General features: G+C 47.5%; 1 protein-coding gene across 1 annotated transcript; it reads right to left on the bottom strand.

The window, feature by feature from the left end:
• Window positions 1–226: 226 nt before the first annotated feature.
• LOC123058508 (protein SPEAR3) lies at window positions 227–2,145 on the bottom strand. The gene is made up of 5 exons (XM_044481223.1): window positions 1,806–2,145; window positions 1,566–1,667; window positions 843–901; window positions 667–745; window positions 227–540 (listed from the first exon to the last, which is right to left on the bottom strand). The coding sequence occupies exons 1-5, from the start codon at window positions 2,043–2,045 to the stop codon at window positions 436–438; spliced, it is 585 nt and encodes a 194-aa protein (XP_044337158.1). The 5' UTR covers window positions 2,046–2,145; the 3' UTR covers window positions 227–435.
• Between the last annotated feature and the right edge of the window lie 20,149 nt (window positions 2,146–22,294).

Below are 22,294 nucleotides of genomic sequence, written 5' to 3'. Positions count from 1 at the left end.
TAAAACAAAAGGTCTGCGATGCAAGTGCTCATGCGCATATGAACATTCTCTCTGAGCTCAGCAGTGATGAAAATTGCATAGCATAAATTAATAGCAATCATGTACGAAACTGTGTCAGTGTATGCTAGCATGCAGTTTCAGGCAAGAGTCAACACATCTATGTTTGTATAGTAGTACAATCAAAACGACTTGCATCCATATGGCCATACCCATACAACATCATGTCTTGACGTAAAAAATAATGTGAATTGCTATTCCTCTCTTTTTATCTTTTGCGCATTACACAAGCTGGCAAATCCTTGGTTCTAGCTAGTGGCACCAATTCAGAAACTTATTGCACCACAAGGAAGGAAAACCCCATGAAGGCTAAAGAAAGGAACTGTCGTATAAGATCAGAGGAGAGATGAACGTAAGAAGGAGAAGAACATTTGTGGATCATAGCTTGAGCTCGAGATCCACGTCTTCTGGATCGTCGGAGTTCATACTCGTCGAATCAGCCGACCGGCTCCGGTCATGGTGCCCTCTCAGACCGGTAGATTCCTACAGAAAATAAAAATGGTTAAGAACCACATGAGTCAAAAAGATAACTTCGCAGTGTATAATGCTGTTTGATCAGCCATTCAACTCGTCCATCTGTCTCCATGATCTGCATCTAGAGAGACATACCTCTGGTGCAAACAGTGGCAATGTGACACCAGGATGCGCGTAATGTGGTGGCCCGTAGATAGTGTTGCTGCTTGGAGATCTGGTTGGCAGGCATATGCAGATGTTGCAGTTGTTAGTTGGAGCTGTAGCTTGTTATTCCGGGTAAATTCAAGGACTACTGAAGTTGTGTGCAGTACCTGACGATGGGAGTCTGGAATTCACCGTATCGCGCGTCTCCTCTCTCCGCATATGCTAACTGTGCATGATAAAGCCAGAGATGTCGTAAGAGATCTTGATATGTAGCTCACGCGCATATGGAAGAACAAACAAGATACATACAGCACGAAAGCTGATGATAATTAAACAAATGACGTGATCAGAGAAAGTTTAATCATGTAGATTTTTCGTATCATGAAAACAGTACGGACGAGATCCTTGTCAGGATAACTGCTTAGATAACGCGATAATGGCGATATCTATGATCAAGGAGAAAATAAGTAGTAGTAGTACAAATTAAGAACGAGTGAAGAAGAAAGAGAACAGGCAGAACTAGCACACCTAACTGGAAACAAATCTAAAATTAACTGAAGAGGAAATTGCATCCTGTAACCACATCATTTCTCCCCTTTTTTCACCCCAGGCTTTGCAACATTTCAAAATCGGGAAAGAATGATTGTTCATTTTTGTTTTGAAACAATTCAAAGACAAGTAGTTTCTTCACTGTTTATCACGAAGAAAACTCAAAATCTCACTTTGGTGAAAAGAATATCAGTACTTGTTCACTCGCAAAAGATGAAGATCAGTACTTACTTCTACTGCTTCCACATATATATACATATAACGAGTACCTATATCAAGTTTTTCTTATACCAATTAATTTCTTCCTGAAACAACATGAAGGGGAAAAGATGACAGCCTACCCCGAAATTCGGATGGACCGGGAAGGCCGACGAGACGGCGGTAGCATGGAAGGGGGACGATGGGGACGATGAGAGCGAGGACGTTGACGCCCGCGTATCCTCCTGCTCGATAGATCCATTCCAAAGACGCAAGGAATCAGAAACGCCCAATCTTACGAAAATCGCAAGCAAATCCATACACACAAAATATGCATATACACATATGTTCGCTTCAGCTTTGCAAGATGTGTCTTCACTCACCAAATTGAGGCTGGCCGTTCTGTGGATCAAGCTGGGTGGCTGACCACCAAGAGGATGGAAGTACTCAGCCATTTCGCTCTGTAACCTAATCTTCTCGAGCTGCGCCACGCCGAGCCCCCGCTGCGGCTGCTTCGGCTTGTCGGCGCCACTGCCGCCGCTGCTGCCGCCGCCTCTCTTGCCCTTCCTGGAGCCGGGCGATCTACCCCACCCCATGCTGTCCCCAAAGTTGTTCCCACTCATATCCCCGAAGAGAGACCTAGCAGGAAGACTTGGAAGAACAAGATGAACAAGCTAGCTAGCTAGGAGGAGAGAGAGAGGGTTGATTGGATGATGCACACAACCTCTTTTAAAATGAAAGGGAGAGATCTCCTTGCAGGCCAATATATCCCAACTCTTTATTAAAAGGGAGACTTGCTCTCCCAAGCTTTTTCTTGCCTCAAATTTTAAAATTACATCTAGTATTCTAGTGGCATGGCCATCTTTTGAATATAGTGAACACCATGTGCCCCAAAACCATATCGCTTGAAATAAAAATCCAGGAATTTTAAAAGCGGGCAATGCATTTTAATTAGTTAGGTGGTGATCTCCTAGGATCTTTGCCATCAATTGTCTCCCTGGTTACTTAGGAGAGTAATTTGCAAGTAGATACTCTTCTTTAAGTCACTATTCAATACTACCACAATAAATATAGCAGGAAATCTGCTAATAAATAATTCGTTACAAATGTCAGATTTTTAAGCATGGAAAATCTGATGTTTTGATGGTAAATTATGTTGTCACAAGCATGCTAAATTTTTTTCATACTCAGTTTTTGTCGGGATTATCCACCTTTGCTGAAGGAAATTGCTATGCAGGGGACAACATAATTTGTCACCCAAAACGTCAGATTTGTCGTGCTTAAAAATCTGACATAAAATTTTATGATTTCCGATAAGTAAAGCATTGGTTCTTCATAAATTTTGCTACGTACGTGAGGTAGTTTTTTGTTGACTTTTAGATCTCTTGGTATCATTTGGAATCAACAATAAAATTAGTAGAGGCGACGACAGCTCTCTGAAGATGGAATAAAGTTTTTCCTGCTTAGTGCCCGTCCGATGGTGATTCTAGCATCTTCGGAGGGCGCGTGGAGGTTTGTCTCCGGTGGATCTCACGGGATTCAATCGGCGTTTGTCTTCGGTGGATCCTGTCTTTGTTCATGTAACTACAAGTTTGATCCTTCCGATCTAAGTTTCTCTTCATCGGTGTTGATTGCTATTCTGCTGCGTTGGTCCCATGTGGCCTTAGCATGACGATTTTTTGACTGTTTACTACAACAAGATTTGTTTGGCTCTGATAAGGGAGGGGCAATGATGGCGGTGCACATTCGGCTCGCTTCAATGCTTGTAGCGGTCGCTATATGGTCTATGGGCCTGGATGTATTTTTTATTTCTGTATTTCTTTGTACTATCTTGACAGTTAATGAATAGATCGAAAGTTTTTCGGAAAAACTAACGCCCACACATGTGGGCGTTTGCACATCGCCCACATGCCTTTATAACCACTCATTTTGCCACGTATGAACAGATGACATCAGCAGAAATCTTTTTGGTTTTTGGCTTAAAAAATAGTTTATCTCTTAATTAAAAAAGTGAATTAAAAATCCGTTTTCATCATTAAATCCGTCTCGACGAGATCTTTAAAACTAGATCCCATGTTGATATGTTTCAACGAAATTTTTATTTGCTCAAAAGTTGTCATGATGTTTACACTGTAGTTGTCATAGTGCTTAAACTAAAATTGCCATGTGGGAATTTCAGTTTGTAGAGCATGACAATTTTAGTTTTTTGATGATAGCAATTCCAGTACTTTGACCATAATTTTTTTTTTGTATGAACCAGGGCAATTTTAAGTGCATGTATCATGGCAATTTTAGTTTATGGTTCATAGCAAGTCTAGTTTCTTAATTCCCCATTTTATAATATGTCAAAATTTACTTTTAAATGTACAAGAAAATAGCTGAAACATATCATGGCAACTTGAGTGTAAACATCATGACAATTCATGTGCAATAGACATGACAATTTTTAATCAAAAAATAATTTCGTCGAAATATATCGATATGAGATCTAGTTTCGAAGATCTCGTCGTGAGGGATTTAATGATGAAAACGGATCTTCAATCAGAATTTTCATTTAAGAGATAAAATATTTTAAAAACAAAAAATCCAAAAATATTTTCACATGCATGCATACGGTGACATGGCATAGTCTGTGTTATAGGACGTGTGGACGGGTTTAACTCCCATTGCACGTGTGGGCGTTAGCGTTGTCCAAGTTTTTCTCACAAAAAAAAGTAACGAGGAGCTAGCATAAAATACATCATTACTATGAGAATACAATAACATCAAACTTGGAGCCTCCATTCTTGAACTTAAGCTCACCGGACGACCAGTTTGGTAAACAGTTATAAAAAATTTGAAAAAAGGAAAATTTTAATGAACTTAAGCTCTGGGCGTGCTGCCAATTAGTTCAAGATCGAATAAACTGCACGTTTTTGCAGAGCTGAATCATACTACGACAGTACTAGTACTCGACAGGTTGATACTTCGGATTCCTGGTTCTAGTTCTCACCTGGCGCTTCCCGATTCTCTCATTCTTCTTTCTTTTTATCTGGGAGGTGCGTCCCGGTAGGCAAGTACTCCCCTATTCCAGAATCTAAGGTACTGTGCATTAATTTTTGTGCAAGTTAAATTTATGTATGTTTGACCAAGATTATAGAATACAATATTACAATACAAAATAAATAAAATATGAAAATATTTTTCACAATGAATTTAATAATACAAAATTGGTATTGCAAATATTGTTATTCTTTTCTATAAATTTGATCATACATGCACATGTTTTTTTTAGTTTTTTATACATGCACATGTTTGGCTTTTGCAAAAACTAAGAGCATCTACAGCTGGCTCCCCAAACCCCTTATATGTACAAGTGGACGCCCCGGTCATTGATCGGTCGAAAAATTCCGATCAGATGGGCTCCTCATATCGCCCTAAATGTCTGGGCACACTGACATCCCTCAAATCCAGCTCATATCTAGGACGGATATGAGGAAGTCCAGACACGCCAGGTGTGTCCGCCACGTTGGACCCAAGAGGCAGGACCCATCGTAAATTGCACCAAATCCCCCCTCCCTTGACCTAACCCATTTTTCACTCCTTTCTTCTCCCTCGCACGTGCCGGCCATCCCCTAGCCCTGCCTCCACCCTTGCTCGGTCGCCATATCGAGCCCTCAGCGCTGCCAGCACCGCCAGAAAACTCCTCCCCTCTAGCCTCGCCGCCATGGACATTGTCGCCAGTCCGGACGCTGTCGTGGTACGCCCGACTACTCTTAGACTGGACCTTGCCCTCTGTGTGTTTGACACATTGTCCGACCAATTGTTTTGTTATTGTTTTGTAGATAAAGTGATGGATTTAGATGGTTCATCGGATGAGGAGTATGGACCCATGAAGCTCTATGAATTAATTCAAAAGGAGTTCTTTGATTCATCGGATTCAATTGAGGAAGTGAAGATGATCATGATCATGAGCATGAAGCCGAAAATGGACTGGAAGGTGGAGCACATCCTGAATTCAAGGGTTCAAACAAAGGGAGAAGAGTTTTGAATTAGGATATGGTCTCTGGAGCACGGCTGCTCTTTTTTGAGAAATGATGATTTATTACTGAAAAGGCTGCTCTTTTCCGATAAATGACGATTTATTACTAAAAAGGCTGCTCGTTTTCAATAATAAACGGTTTAAGCATTACACCTGGCCTCTGCATAACTGAGAAGCACACAGCCAAACCAAGCATGGTTGCTCTACATGAACTACTTTGATCATGTACCAACATTCTACAGATGCATTAGAATCTTAAAGATCATCAGGTGCATTTACAACTACTCAATGATCTTGTGGAGCATATGTGGATCCATAATGAAAACCAATAAATTTTGCACTTAAAATAAATTTTATATTCAAAATATGTATTTTCTCTACCAACATATGTTATTTAGATATCACACGTGTGTGATGGACGTGCGTGTATTTGCATGAATTTGAGAATTTTAATTTAAGTAGGGTGGCCGCCCGACAAGCAATATGAGGGGCTGTCCGAGGTCGCACCCGAACATGTTCACGAATGTTATCAAGTTTAACTGTAGATGCTCTAATACACCTTGTATTTTGAATCGAAGGGAGACATCTCTACGAACGACGTCGTCCACTATCGCAGCTCCCACACGCACTGTGAGGGGTGCGTCCACCGGCTAGGTTGAAGCGAACCGCGACTCAACACATCCGCTAGTTGGGATGGGTGGCTAAACAATTTGCTCCGACACCGAGGGAATCGTCAGGAAGCAAAGGCATGAGTCGACCCCGACGAGGCAAAGCACATAAACAAATGGATCGGGTTTGGGGTACGAACAACGGAGAGAACAGCAGGATCTACCCGGGAGATCTGGGCACGATATATTGTTGTGTCGTAAAGGCGTGATCTCCCCCCGCGATCCTGCCCAGCAGAAGCTTCGCTGGTCGATCGCGCGCAACCGATCCTCCCCCGCGTGCTATACAATATTGGCCGGCAGGAGGGCCAGGCGTACGAGTGTGCTTTGGGATCATGGTGTTTCGTGAGGCTTTCCAAACCCCCGTGTCTGCCTTACCTGCCCGGTTCGGTTCGCTGGGTTGACTGACGGGCTGGCTCGGGGTCAGGCTTTAGCTTTGCGGATATTCGCTTCACGTGCGACCTGGACCACCGCTAGATATTGCCAGCACCCCGCTAAAAAAATTTATTGCCAGCACGTCCAAATAACTGGAGTATAAGGGCATGCGTCGCCAGCGTGATTGGTTGCATTAGGGCAACTCACGTCAATCATCAATCAAATTGACATCATCAAATGTCCGCGAAAATGTATGGTCATCCAGCCGGAGTCATCAACAAGGCCACCAACACCGGTTTTTTTGTTGATTTTTAGAAAAAAAGCAAATGGCCCTAAAAACAAGTAATAAAATATCCAAGGGCCAGCTTTTTAGAGCAACCCCAACGCGCCGGTCCAAACAGACGGCGAATTTGTCCGTTTTTTGTTCGTTTGGGTCGGTCGCCCGCTCGGCGTCCGCCCTCTTTAAGATTTGGTCGGCAGTGCGCCCAACAGCGACGACCCATTTCATGTCCGCACGCAAATTTCGAAAAAGGCCCGCGGCCATGTCGTCGCCCGAAATTCATGCCGGCACCATGCCAGCGCCAGCATACAAGATCATCTACAAAAACAACACGAAGTTCAGCTGCCGCACTTGCCAGCGGCCGGCACACATGCCAGCGCACAAAAAAAGGGTGGGAGAGTTCGACCACGCCATCGTGGCCGTGGTCATGCCAGCACACTTGCTGAAATACAAAAAAGGATGGCGCTTGCCGCCGTAGATCACTCGTCGTCAAACTTGAGTATGTCAGCCTGCATCTTCTCGAACCACGACCTCTTTCTTGGCTACACGGTGTTGAGATCCACCTTCATGATCTTCACCCCCGTTGTCATGCTCGCGAGAGACACTTCTTTCACCTTGGTCTTGGCGTTGGCGGCCTCGATCTCTAGCATCTTGGTTTGCTTCTCCGCCTCCATCTCAAGCCTCCTTCTTTGGATCTCCATGAAGGCGTTCATTTGTTCCTCTTTGTATCGCCGGCGCTCCTCCTCCCTCGATTCCTTCTTGGTCATCATGCCCTCCACGCTTGCGATCAAAGTGTTCGGCGCCGCATCCGTCTTGTGTCACCGACGGGCGGGCGGGAGGGTTTTTGGGGAAAATGGAGGGAAATGGTAGAGGGTGCCACCGACCAACGGGGCAGGTGGGAGGAGTAGGCGGGCGCGCGCGTGTCCATCTCGTGTCCGTGCCGACGCAAATCCAGCTCAAAAATGGGTCGGCAGGCGGACATAAAGCGGACGCGTGTCCGTTTGGGTCGGCGCGTTGGGCCGACTTTTCTGTCCGTGCCTACCCAAACGAACACGCGCGGACGAAATGGGTGGCCGCGTTGGAGTTGCTCTTAAGCTGCCAAAAGAACTGACCCTAGAAGTCAGACATCGCAATCGGAGATGAGCCCGCGCCAGACGGTCTTGCTTCCTCGTCTTTGCGGGGCGATGTGAGCAAGACAGCAGTGACAACAAATGATTGTTGTGCTGGTCCGGCGTGTTGTCGTCCTCCGCCTCTAGCATCTCAAAGAGAGGGTTGCCCTTCGCCTCATTGAAGTGGAGCCACCACCGCTCACGGCAGATGGCGTGAGCACTATTCACGGAGTCGAGCATGTCCCGGTAGACGTTAACGTTGAGGACCGCCATCACTAGTAGAAAACATGGCTTTGGTTCGGTCAGAAAAAAACATTAGTACCGGTTGCATTACGAACGGGGACTAATGTGAGCATTAGTCCCAGTTCGAGTGGCTAGGGCACCGTACAGGCATTACTCCCGGTTGAAATGGGACCTTTAGTCCCGGTTGGTGTCATGAACCGGGACTAAAAGGTGCGATGCCCATTAGTACCGGTTCGTGCCACGAACCGGTACTAACGGGGTTGAGGCATTAGTGCCGGTTCGTGGCACCAACCGGTACTAAAGGTTAGACCTTTAGTACCGGTTCGTACCACAAACCGGTACTAATGGTGCATTTTTCAAATCCTATCTCCCCGGTGTATCGCCTTTTCAGTTTTGTAAAAAGCAAAATAAAATGATAAAAACTTCAAAAAGTTAAAATCCTTCGAGATGTAGTTATGTTACTACATCTACTAGTTAGGAAAATTTAAAAACTTAAATTTGGACATGTTTTGCAAAAAGTGTAGGAAAAATGTAAAACGGCTATAAATTTTGCATACGATGTCAGAAAAAAACATGTAATATATCAAAATGTCCAGCACGAAAATCCGCATCCGATTTTGACGGCCTATGGCCTGCTTGCAAATTTATAGAACCCTCAAATTCCAAAAAGAAAAAAAGTTATGCTCAAATTTCAGTTTTTTTAAAATTTTCGTTAAATCTGATCAAACTATGGTCGAACTACTTATTCAAGAAGTATTAGTGTTACTAAATAATTATTCAAGAATATTAGTGTTACTAAATAATTATTTCAGTTTTTTTGAATTTTGGTCAAATCTGGCCAAACTGTGGTCAAACAATGGTCAAACTACTTATTCAAGAAATATTAGTGTTATTAAATAATTATTGTTTTTTAGAACAATAGTTTCAAACTCAAACAGTGAAATGTGTGACTTCATGCTCAAGCTAAACTCCTGAGGGTTAATAGGATTGACATCTTACTATTGTCAGGAAAATAACAAGTGCAGACTTGGAAACGAGGGATAATAGAACCCGAAAGTTAAGCGTGCTCAGGTAAAAAATCTTTTAGTACCGGTTGATGTTACCAACCGGGACTAAAGGTGGACCTCCAGGCAGCAGCCACGTGAAGGGCCTTTAGTCTTGGTTCGTATAAGAACCGGGACTAAAAAGGGGGACCTTTAGTAACGACCCTTTAGTCCCGGTTCCAGAACCGGAACTAAAGGCCCTCTTGAACAGGGACAAAATGTCCTTTTTCTAGTAGTGCATGTCTGTCACAACCATAGTCACGATGACAACTTCAGACGCGCGTTTCCTCCAGTTGGTCTTCCGCCAGCCAACGCTCCTCTAGGAGCTGGAGGTAGTAGTGCTGCTCCGCCAACAGCTGCCTGAACGCGGACACCAACGCTTCTTCCATCAATCTGGGCCCCTGCTTCTCCTCCTCCGCTAGCCGATGCTCCTCTTGGAGCTGGAGGTAGTAGTGTTGCTCCGCCAACATCTGCCTGAACGCGGATACCGACGCCTCCTCCATCGATGTGGGCCCCTGCTTCTCCTCCTCCGCCTCCCTGGCACCCCGCCTCACCTACACCATGATCAACCTGGACACCGGCTGCTCCTCCATCGATGCAGGCCCATGATCCTCCTGCATGGCGATTTCCGACATGGCCACGGGGTAGCCCTCCTCCATCTCCTCCTCCGAGCACTCCGGATATATCGAAGGATGGCCCACATCAATGCGGGTCAGACCTCCTTCACGATTTAGGTGTGGTGCACCAATGTGAGTCTCCTATACCACATAGCAAAGGACCGGGCTGTGGCGACGATGGACGACGTACAAGGATGTGAACGGGTGGTTGGACGGCGCCTCAGACTGTGGGAGAAGGGCTTTGAGGGGTAGGGTTTTGGGTTATGGTTGGTCAGCTTAAATAACTGGGCGGGCGGAGCGTTCTGTTGAATTCGAAGGACCGGAGTAGGCTTCTTGGGCTCCGCCCTGGTGTGAATGCCGGGTAAGTGGCCGACCGGCTGGCTGACGTGATCAACACAGGCAGCCGGTCGGTTGGGTCCGCTTTGAATGCACGGGCGGTTCTCGAGATGACATGGAGAGAGGAGTGATTTGTATGGGGCGAGACGTCGCAGTCAAACATGACCACATTGGGACTCCCCGGATCTTCCCTTGTTTGATTTCGGTTTGTAGGATTTCAAATGTCCAAACCAGTTCGAACAAATTTGATAATTGCCGTTGGATGGCTAAAATGTCCGGCTGTTTAATATAAATACTTGCGGGTGATTCGATGAACCGGGTTGAAGTTGCCCTCCAATCAGCAGCAGCGGATGCAGGCTAACTATGGATCCAGCTTGCCTGCTTCATTCTCATGCTCCCATCCGTGCTTTTACTTCATCCTACAACTGTCTTTTTTACTTTTTCATTTCTAATCTAATCACCCTCCCTGATTTTAAAGGGGTGGGGCCGGACGTTATTTTGTTCCAATCAATTCAAGCCACATACGCGGAAGCACGGATGGGCACACGCCTGGGGAGCAGGCAAGTCTCGTCCGCTAACTATTACTTCATTCATCTGAAAATATTTGTCATGAAAATGGATACAAATAAATATATATAGAACTAAAATACATTTAGATACATTCATTTTTTGAACAAGTATTTCTGAACGGAGGGAGTACACATGCCCTGTTGCCAGCTTGCCCAGCTGGTGGTCATGTACAGGCCACGCGTAAACATTGGCGCTGGGTCGACTATATGGAGGGTACGCGTCAAATACTCAGACGGGTCGTACTCCACGCTCAGCGTACGGACAACAGTTCTCGACGGTGGCAGCTTCGTTTCTGTATAAAAGACAGTGACTACTATCTGTTCACGTGGACATAAATTGGACTATACATCATAAGTAAAGAATAGAACGTCCGAAATATAAAGGAGTGGGAGGTCAAACCAAAGGCACATGTATATTTGGACGTGAAGTATCTGCTCGCCAGCTCGTATGCTCCTACATGAACATAAAATTTACACAAAATGGTAAAAAAATATCAAAAATAAAAGAAAATATGGCAGGCATTAAGAAAAATTTAAGGTTCTTGAAATATTTCATCATAAAATCACATTCATGAAAGTCATGGCAAAGAAAGATGCTCTGAAAATGATACTTTCGAACCCATTTTGGAGCTTAGAATTTACTCCTTTTTTGCCATGACATGCACGAATGTGATTTCATAGTGAAACTATGCGAACACTTCAAACATTGCTTAATTTTTGGCACACGAAAATTTGGATTTTTCTATTTTTTCTATTACTATTTATACCAAGAGCATTTCAACTCGAGCTGAGAAAGGTACTTTCGCATATATATCAACTTTCGTGGAACAGTGGTGGTAGGAGAAGAGGATTTCTACATGGACAAAAGGCATCTCTAACACCAACTTTTAAATCGCCCGTAAACGTCCGGACCAAGGTGTATGGATGTTTGTTGCCATCCAACGTGGTGCCGCAAACGTTTACGGACCAGGCCTTATTCCCACAAACTAGAAGCACCCTGAAGGTTTGTGGAAGTGCAGACATCCACCTGCCTCTTCGTCCGTGCAGGATTTGTTGTTGTTTGGCGGAAAGAGAATGAATACCATGTATGTATACTTGGCAGAAGGTTATTTAGCATGTGACCACTCTTGTCTAATTTGGCGGAACTGTGCAGTGCATGGCAGAAGTGTTTTGCAAAAGGCTATTTAGCACATGGCAGAAGACTTGCATGCATGAGCATGGCGGAAGGCTGTTGTGCGGAAGGAGGCTTGACTGTTTAGCACATGTTTGGCCAAAGGTAATTGCTAACTATTTTTTTATTTGAATAAAGACGGACATTTAAGGTATTGCGTTGGATGGCCGACTTCTGTATTCATGTTTGTGGACAGATAGTGAGCTCGATTTGGGGACGAAGTTGAAGATGCCCTAAGAAGAGAAACTCTAGCAAAGTTGTTATATTAGTCCGATCGTCATAATAATCACTACTATACAACCTCAGGGTGTTCCACAACTTGCTTGGAGGTAAATTTCCCCAAATTTGATTGTGTAGACTAGTCTAGTGGCTCATAAATTCGCGTAAATGACATAAGTTTTGCATTTTGTGTAGATGGATCTGATGATAGATGATGGTACATGCTACCGGGAGTTGTCGGGCCGCAAGAAAGTCGGTCACTTGGCCAGCCTCAGGGCCCTGATAGGGTAAGGCGTGGCCACGGTCCCTCGTTTCACAGAAAGCCATCGTTCCTAAAGATTCTTATCTTGGCATGCAAGTCAAGAACCCCCGCTCCCTGATCTAGACTTTCGATCGGTTAGCAACACCACTACTGGAGTGCCTAGCAGTGACGAGAAAGAAAAGCCTAGCAGTGACGGGCAAGGCTCCCAGGGGCGCCCGCCACTTACCTCCCGCCACTGCTAACATGACATTAATGGTTGGTGCACGCCCGTCACTGGTAGATAAGTTGCAGTGGCACTCACTATTTACTGCGCGCCACGGGAGCCTGTTGTCGCCTGCCACGGGAGCCTGTTGTCGCCCGCCATTGGGGTATCCGACCATATAGTGACGGATGGACAATATTGCCCGCCACTGCATTGTTGTCCAGAAAGAACCACATTTGTTGCCAGTGCACACTGACACACATTACTTCCAAAAGGTTAATTTACATGGTCATATAATTCTCAACATAACTAAATAAGACTCAATCCATTTTGGAAACGAACGACATACTAATTAAGTGACACTTCAAATTTGTTCAAGTTAACAAACAAATATCAATGTATCACATCCATTTTAACATACTAACTAAGAGTTCATCGGATAATATATTCATGACTTGGACCTTATGTCCAAACATGGTCAACGACAACCATCATCTGTAAGTCATTGTGGCTTTTGTTCCTTATGGTGATTATCACTGGTGTGTCGACGCTTAGTCGTCTATTTCCCATCATGAAATCCCACCAGCCGGCCTCATAGAAGGATATGCACCTGTTTGGTTCCATCTTGTACTGAACGGTGCTGACATGCCCTGTTGGTCCATGCCATACTCTAGCTCGGTCGACGGCGGGGATGTCCACTCCGGAAAACATCTTCATAGGTAATTTCTGAACATCCCCGTGATTAAGAGAAAATAGAGACTGTGCAATGTTAGACATCTCACCATATATTATTATGAACAAAAAAATATGAAAGAATACAAAACATACCATGATGTTTTTGACGATGTTGGTCTTAGTAAAGCAGTGCACAAAAGGGCCTCCCCAAGAAGGCCACACTGGATGGTAGCATCGTGATGACATTGATGGTCTCATCCTTAGTAAGCTTCTTCATTCTTTGAGAGAAAATTGCAGAAATTGAATAGACCATAATTGTAATCATCTTCGCTATCCTCATCATCTTGCTCATCCTCATCATTCTGGTTGTAGTCATCATCTTGGTTGTCCTCATCTTCCTGGCTGTCCTCATCATCCTCATTGTCCCCATCATCCTGGTCATCTTGGCTATCCTCATGTTCCTAGTAATCCTCATCATCTTTGTCAAACTCATCATCTTGGCTAGAGAAATACATAGTCCTTGACTTGTTGACCACTCCTTTCAAGGAAAAGGCTATGTACTCTCCTTTGGTGAGGTTATTTTCTAAAATGTACTTCTTTCATCCATTGCTGCCTATGATGGTTCTATCCCTTCGTTTACACACTTCTACTTCGAATGTGTGCCCCTTATCATGCTCAAAGTGCATATTGTCACCAGATAAATTGTTGAAGTCAACCCATACATTGCATGGCATACACTATGAAACAGTTAATAATTAACGGTAAAGTCAGTAAAAGAATTACACAAATTGTTTGAATTGAATACTAACTGAAGTTAGAGACCGTTACCACTGATTTTTTCCAATCCCTCCTTCAAGAAGAGCCCAACTTGTAATGTAGTTAGCAAACTGTCCATACTGGACTTTTGCAGATATGGCAGATCGAACGCCCCATGACCCTATGAATCATTATGTAACACTTATCAATTGTAAATAGTTTACATTAATACTAGCTTATGGAAGTAATATTGAGAAGAGGAAGCCGATAAAAAGGGTCAAAACGACGGGAAAATCGGCATGACCTTTGCTAAAAAGATGAACATATTGAGTGCCAAAAATTTAGCGAAATAGAAGTTAATCAATGTTTCGCCAGAACATTGGCACTCATTGTTTAATCCCTGTAAGTAACATGCTAAGACCGTGCACTAGCAAATTAAACTCAATTAAACTTGTTTCTCATAGCAAAATTGAACTCAATTAAACTTGTTTCTCATAGCAAAATTAAACTCGGTTCCACTCATATGTACGAAAGTTAAACATGATAAGCCCATGCACTTGAACAATGTGAGATATTACAATGCCACTCTAATAATTGAACAACTAACAATTTTAATCCTAGCTACCTAGTAATAAACAAAAATACTTAGCGGCTGAGAGAGAGAGATAGATAGATAGACACACACACACACACACACACACACACACACACAAAGAGAGAGAGAGAGAGAGAGGAGTGGAATGAAATTCGGCACAACCTTTGTTTAAAAAGTGAACATATTGAGTGCCAGAAATTTGGCGAAATGAAAATGAATCAACGTTTTGCCAAAACATTGGCACTCATTATTGAATCCCTGCAAATAAAATAGAATAGAACATGTACAAAATGGCAGACTAAAGTATGTAGAGACAATGTTCCTCTAACATTACCACTTTCTATTGCAATACAATAAAAATGAAACAAAATTGCCACATGCTAAATTAAACTAGGAAGTTCAAGAGGCAAACCGTAACCCTATCTCAAGCCTAAATTAAACTAGGAAGTATCTAGAGGCAAACCCTAACCCTACCTAAAGCCAATCTATAAAGTATCTAGAGGCAACGACAGACGATAGGGTGCTAGTATACCGTGGGCGGCGGCTCTAGCGGCGGGCGCGACGGCGGACGCAAGTACCAAGGGACAGCGGCTCCAGCAGTTGAGGCAACAGATGGCGTGGAAGGTGGATCTGGTGGCGGTTGCAGCGGCAGACGACATGGAAGGAGTCTTCAATAGATCGGACGGACGACAGCGGGATTTGGGCGCGTGCAAAGGGGGAGAGGAGAGGAACTGACAAGAAATTAAAATGAATGTAAGGCCGGGTCGGGCGGGTGTAAGGGGGTATGTGTGCCGAGAGAGCAGTGTTGGGCGTAGGAAGGGGGCCACCACAACAAAGTATTATAGGAATGGTAGGGTGTTTGAAGTGCCCGTCACAATAATTGTTTCCAATTTTTGTTAGTATAGAATTAAATTTTTGTACATGATTTTAAATCCAAACTTTTCCCATGATTAATGCACGCTATTGGAACCTTCATGTTCAATTGTGGACACTTTTGAAGTTGATTTGGTATTTTTTTCTAATAATTAACCTATTTTTTCAGGCACTAAAAAGGCCAGAACTGTTATTTGGTAGGAAATAGCTCGCAAGCGATTTCGTACAATGATAAAATTTGGCATTGAGTCTTCATTTGACCCCTGTAGTGCGTGGTAAAAATTTCAAAGCGTTACTACAAAATTTATGCACTTTGTGTAAAGCTAAAACCCTCCGGAGCAGTATCTCATTTTGAAGGGAAAACCGTCGTCTTCCACACATTAATCCACTTTTTAAAACCATTTCAACTTCAAAATTTTCCATGATTAATACAAACTATTGGAAGCCCCATGCTTCAATTTTTCCACCTTTTGAGTTTGTTTGCTATTTTCAACGCATTAGTTGCTTTTCCGACCACACTAGAAAGTCAAAAATAAAACTTTGAGTGAGAAAACTTGCTTTGAAATTTATGAAAATTGGCATGGTGTCCACATAGGACCCCTGGTGGGTGCAGTTAGAATTTCATAGTGCTATGGCAAAAACTTGATACACTTAGTGTACAAACCGAGCACTATCTTGTGAAGTGTAAGTGTTTTGAACGGAAACTGCCGCCTGCCTAACTGAAGTCAAATTTTATACATCAATTCAACTTCAAACTTTTTCCATGATCAGCACATACCATTGGTAGCCCCGTGGTCAAATTTGAAACTATTTTGGTTCGGTTTGCTATGATTTCTCAAGAATTAACTTATTTAGGACATGTGTGGCAGGCACCTTACAACACCTGAAACTGGAAACGTTTTTTAATTTTGGATTTTTTTGTGTGGCTTGCCGAAATATAGTTGTGGCGAGCGTATTCCATGCCCGCTGATACGTCCATTTGCATCATGTTTTCCTACTATTATTTGTAGTGTTTTTCATCAATATTACACTTTGTGGAGTAGTTCTAATTCCTTTTCTCTCATAATATGCAAGGTTTACACAAAGAGGGAAATTGCCGGCAGCTGGAATTCTGGACCTGAAAAAGCTATGTCAGAGATACCTATTCTGCACATCTTCAAATGAGCTGAAATTTTACAGAGATTTATTTTGGAATATACAAAAAATACTAGAAAAAGAGATACCAAAGGGGGCACCCAGGAGCCCACTAGGCACCAGGGCGCGCCTACCCCCTGGCGCGCCCTAGTGGGTAGTGGGCCCCTTGGTCAACCTCCGGTGTCCATTTTCTGGTATATAAGCCCATTTGACCTACAAAAATTGAGAGGAGTGTCGGCGTCCTGGGAACGGGGGTCCCCATACTTGCCTGCCTGCGGCCCACGGCGTGGCTAAGCCAGCAGGCCGTACGACCTATCTTCATCAACAAGGCATCCAAGACCCTTGCGAGGGCCCAAGCCTCGCGAGGCGGACGACGCAAGGCCTCCTTTGGAGTGGCCTAGCCAGGCAGGCACACGAGGAGCGGAGATATCAAGGCGGGGCAAACCTCACTAGGCCCTTGTGACGTGAGCTATGACACACGACACCAGGCGTGCGCCAGCGCGCACAACGCCCTTATTTCCTCTTTGGTGCTAAGGAGGCTAGCGCAGACGAAGAGTACCGAGGCATCAGGCAAAGGTTGCTATATTGGTGCAACGAGACCAAGACCAAGAGGACGACAAGATGGAGGTCATCGTGGAGCCCAAGACGGCATCACCACCAGAGCTTTTCGCGGGTGAAGACCACTTTTGTTAGGATAGCTTGTACTAGCTGTCCCCCTTCAAATTTGCCCGCCGTTGTTGGCTCCCTTCCCGCTCGATATTTGGGAACAGGACCAGGGCCTATATAAGTAGAGCTAGCCACCATAGTAGAGGCATCTCATATTAGCTTGATCCAACCTGATCGAGAGCCTACTCACAAGAACACCTCAACCTCAGGAGGCTGTTCTTCCCTTGTACTGTTCATCATCAGCCCTAGAGGCAATCCACCACCACCACACTGGAGTAGGGTATTACACCACAACGGTGGCCCGAACCAGTATAAACCTCGTGTCTTTCCGCGTTGTGAGTTCGTCGAGTTCGTTCGCGAGATCTTAGCGAGCTAGGGCATAGATTGGTGGGAAGAAAATACTTCACGCGTACCCCAGTGTTCGAACCTTAAGGGTTTGCCAGAAACCCACATCCGACATTTGGCGCGCCAGGTAGGGGTGCGCCGGAGCTCCTCCTCCACCGGCCAGCTCGTCGACGCTCCTCAGCCACGATGACCGGCGACTCAAGGGCCGGCTCCAACCGCTGGGCAGCCCGGTCAGCCCAGGCAGCGTCGCCTGCCCATGAAGATCTCGACCCCGCACTCCAGGCGGCACGGGCGCCGCCAAACTCCGCTAGGCACGGGCAGCATGGCCAGGCGTCGTCCACCCTCACCCCCACGGCAGGTACGGGCCGCTGCAAGAGCGGCGAGCCATGCCGCAGCAACGGCGCCGCACTCACGGCGGGAGCAAGCAAACATGCAGGCAGCGCTCACCATGGCAAGGGAGCTGCTGCGGTGTAGGCTGATGGAAAGCGGTTGGGACACACTGCTGGAGCATGTTGCCGAGCTGCTGGATGCAGCGGCGTCGGGAGCACCACCCTTCTGCTATCGACTTCCTCACCAGGCCACTGCAGGGTCGCGCGGCGAACCTCACCACATCCGCGCGCCATCAACTACGCCCGGGGGCTTCATCAACATCAGCACGGCCAGCAGTGTAGGGAGCTTCGACTCCCCCATGCCACCCGCGGCGGGCGCGGGTGCAAGCATCGCCCCCATGGTCCCAGTCGGATGCCGTGTTGTCATCCCCAGGGCGCCACCATGGGCCGAGCAACATGGAGCATGGGGCACCACGACGAGTTGTTTGGAGTGACGGCCCCGGAAGCCTACGTGCCCCGCATGATGGACCAAGGGTACGCACCAGATGACGACCCTGGCTCGTTCATTGGAGAAAATTGGGGAGAGGGGGCGCTAGGAGTCGAAGCCTTCCAAGAACCAACGGAGAACCACAATGATCGCTCCGACAACGACAACTATAGGGTACCGCTAATCTCTCAGGAATAGGCTTATGCTAACCATGGGCTGCAGATGAATCAGGTTGCAGCGTCGATCGACGACCCTGGCACGGAGGCACCCGTTCCAACAAGGGAGACACACTGGGGGCCGCCGAGAGGGAGCCAGGAGGAAGGCTCCTCCCCAAGGCACGCGAAATCAGGGGACACCCGGAGGTAGGCCCTCTGCCGGGGTGGCTTCAACAACCCTTCCCTCGGCAGAGGACCCGTGGTCTCCGAGGGAACCGTTGGCATCCCCTTTCCCTCTTTTGTGTCGTCTTGGTGACCGGTCGGCTCAAAGGAGGTCGAGGGTGGCTCAAGGCGGGCCCTCGTCTGGTGATATGAAGCAAGGCTGGTACCTGTGAAGAAGGCCCGGTGCCTGTGAAGCTCGCCGCCCGTGACACTCTCACGTAATAATGAGTTGCGGTTGTACACGCCCCGGAGTCTCAGGAGCGCTGGCCTCAGGCCCTGGGGCTTCCTCCCACGCCTAGTGGCAGCACTTAGCTCCGCGCTGGTGAGAAGACTTGAAGACCCGAAGACTAGACTAGGTGCTGGACGCGGCCTTTTGCTTTGGATCTCCCTTTCTGTGGCTTTGCTTTCTGGATCTGGACTTAAGTTGAAGCTGGATTTTTATCGATGCGCGCGGGGGTGCCTTTTCTCGTTCGAGCCGTTTCTTGCCTTCTGGATCTTGTCTGGTTTGGGACTCATGTCCATCGCCATTCCCTCGCAAAGCTCCTCGCGAACCGGACCGCGCAAAGTGCACGCTCATCAAGCACGCGCTAGCTCTGCGCTTGGTGCTCACCTCTTACGTGGCCCCCTCAAACGGGGCGATAAGCTTCGCAGGATTCTCAGGAACTCATCGCCTCACGACCCAGCCCTAAGTTGGCACTGACTAAGGTAAACCACGCCGGGGATCTCACCCCCAGCTTCATGAGCTCACGAGGACACATACCCACATCGCATAGGAAAGTAAAAACTGCAATTTGCTTACACGAGGGGCTCCCCCTCTCAAAATGCTCTTACAAAGTCTTCCAAGGGCCACGCCCGAGTTTTGCGTGCAGGATGAAACAACAGGCGAACATGGGATCAGCCAGAGACATCACTCGCTACATCACCCGTGGACGCGTCACTCGCGTCGTCATCATCTTCATCGGTATCGCCGCCCCCATCACCGTCATTGACCATGTCACCTTCATCTGCGATGACCACCACCGTGTCATCCTCCGAGGTGAAGGCCCTGACCAACGCGTCGACATGGTCCTCTACCCAACACAACAAGTCGCCCCGGACGGCTGTGGGTATGGGGGGCAATGGCGGTGTCGAAGTCGAAGTTGGGGTCGGCATTCAGAAGATGGCTGAAGACACGGGAGAAGGCGCGCTGAAGCAGGCCACGACCCCTCTCCTCCACAAGCTGTTGAGCTGTGGCAGATTGAGCCTCCTGGCGCGTCACCACCTCGGTGAAGAAGGTCAGGTGGCTGGCGTAGTCATTCGAGTGAGGGGCCGGGGCGTTCTCGTCGCAGATGTAACCCAGGGCGGTGTTGGCCTTGTTTCGAAGGTCTTGAAGCATAGGAGTATGTTCACGCTCCAGCGTTCGTGTTGGAGCACTTCCTCCCTATTTTGCCATGCGACGGCCTCGGCGTCGTCAACTCGTTTCCGGAGGGAAAGCAGCTCGGCTCGGGTGGATGCCAAGTCCTCCTGCACTGTAACCAGGGCGGCGGCTGTGGCCTCCGCACGCCTCTCGGCCTTGTCCAACCTGGGCCTGAGGGCGGCGGCCCTGCCCGCACCCTCCAGACCGGCGAGCTTTAGTGTAACGCCCCGAGACCGATGTGCCAGGTGTCGTTCAGTTATTCGTTGTTGTTGCCTTGTCATTGCTTGCGTGTCATGCATTGCATATCATGTCATCATGTGCATTTCATTTGCATACGTGTTCGTCTCATGCATCCGAGCATTTCTCTCCGTTGTCCGTTCTGAGCCCAGACACACTTGCACGCGCCCGCGGCATGTCCGAAATAGTATTTTATAAGTGGCCGGAAAATATTCTCGGAATGGGATGAGAGTTGGCGTGCGGTCTTATTATAGTGTAGGTAGACCGCCTGCCAAGTTTCATCGCGTTCGGAGTTCGTTTGATAGCCTAACCGTTAAACTATAGTGGCATTATAGCCGGTATTTACGTCGGACGTTTTCGGTCTCCGGAAACAGTCGCCGGGCCTCCCTCTCTTCTCTTCTCTCAGTGCGAGACCGTCTACACAGCTCACTACCTACCGCCAGGTCCAACCTAACCTCTCTCGTCAGCCCGCAGCCCCCCCTCGCGCGCGTCTGAAAGTTGTCCCGAACCCGACCCGGACTGTCGCCACCGTTGCGTCCGAATCATCCCCAAACATCTACAAAACATCACCGTTTTCTCATTTGGTTTTCCTAACCCATTTATTCTCGACCGTCGGATTCCAATCAGATGATCCAAACTCCCCTCTTTCCCTATATATATAGACTCCCTAGTCTAATTTAGGACCTAACCCTAAATTTTAGGCCTCTTGTCCCATCCATCCTTCTCTGCCGCCGCCACACCAAATCCCTCTCGGGATCCTCCCAGATCTGATCCAGCCAACCAGCGCCAGCCTCTGCTTCCCCTCGATCCACCAATCCAGCCTCGTCTCGCCTCCCGTGTCTGCTGCGCATCGAACCAGAGGAGCCCGAGGCCACCCGTAGCCGCGCCTCCTCGCAACCCGTCGGCGACCATCTCCATCAGGCCGGACCCCGCACCCCTCATTTCTTCTCTTTCTCCCGCTCTCTCTCACATCTCTCTCTCTGTTCTCCCTTTCTCTATCAACAGGAGCATCCCCGCGCCATGGCCTTGCTGAGCTCTGCCCGCACCAGCGCCTCAAGCCGCCACCGTTCGCTCCAGATCCGGCCCTCCGTCAGATCCCGTCGTCCCAGTTCTGTTCCGGCCGCTTCCCGCCGACCCCGCCGCCAGGAGCCCACGTCAAGCGCCGCTACCTCCCCTGCCGACTGGAACCCCGCCGGATCCGATGGCGCGTAGAACCGCTGCCGCTCGAAGCTCGTGACGAACTATGCTGCGCCCGCGCTCGAGCTCAAACACTCGACCTGCCTCATCTTCCACCTCGGGGGCGGCGGGTGGAGCATCAAGTGGCGCGCCACCTCCCGGTTTGGGGCTGGGGGCTGGCGCAGTGCCTGACGTCAACCCATCCTCGCGAGGAGCCCAAGTTGATCGAGGCTTGCTGCTTGAAGAGAAACCGAAGACCGAGGTCAGCCAGCGACTGCTCATGAGTAGAGGAGGAGTCTTGGGCACGCCCGCCAAGCTCCACGCCAGACCGTGGGCGCGGGGCGGCCAAACCATGGACTCAGCACGTCCCGAAGGCGGGGATGCTCCTCCTACTGACCCTGCTCCAGGGGCGGCAAGCAGGCTAGGAACGCCCAATGCTGACGGGGGAGTTGATGAAGGAGGAAGCCGCCTCTCGGAAGATGCAACAACTTCAGTAGAAGGGGCCCTGGAAGACAGGCGTCAGGATAAGAAGACCACACACAAAAAGCCACGACGACAAGATACTTACGCGTCAATAGCGATGTACTTCCATCGCTTCAACGACCCGAAGATGTTGCTGCCGCTGGGGGATCCCTTCCTCTTGCGGAGCTCCTCGAAGTCCACACAAAGGCGACCGAAGCGCTGGACGTGACGGCTGGTGCGCGGTAGAGCCAA

This window comes from Triticum aestivum, chromosome 3A (genome assembly GCF_018294505.1).
Source record: "Triticum aestivum cultivar Chinese Spring chromosome 3A, IWGSC CS RefSeq v2.1, whole genome shotgun sequence".
NCBI lineage: Eukaryota > Viridiplantae > Streptophyta > Magnoliopsida > Poales > Poaceae > Triticum > Triticum aestivum.
The sequence above is the reverse complement of the archived record's forward strand: the minus strand, read 5'-3'. Positions and strand labels throughout refer to the sequence as shown.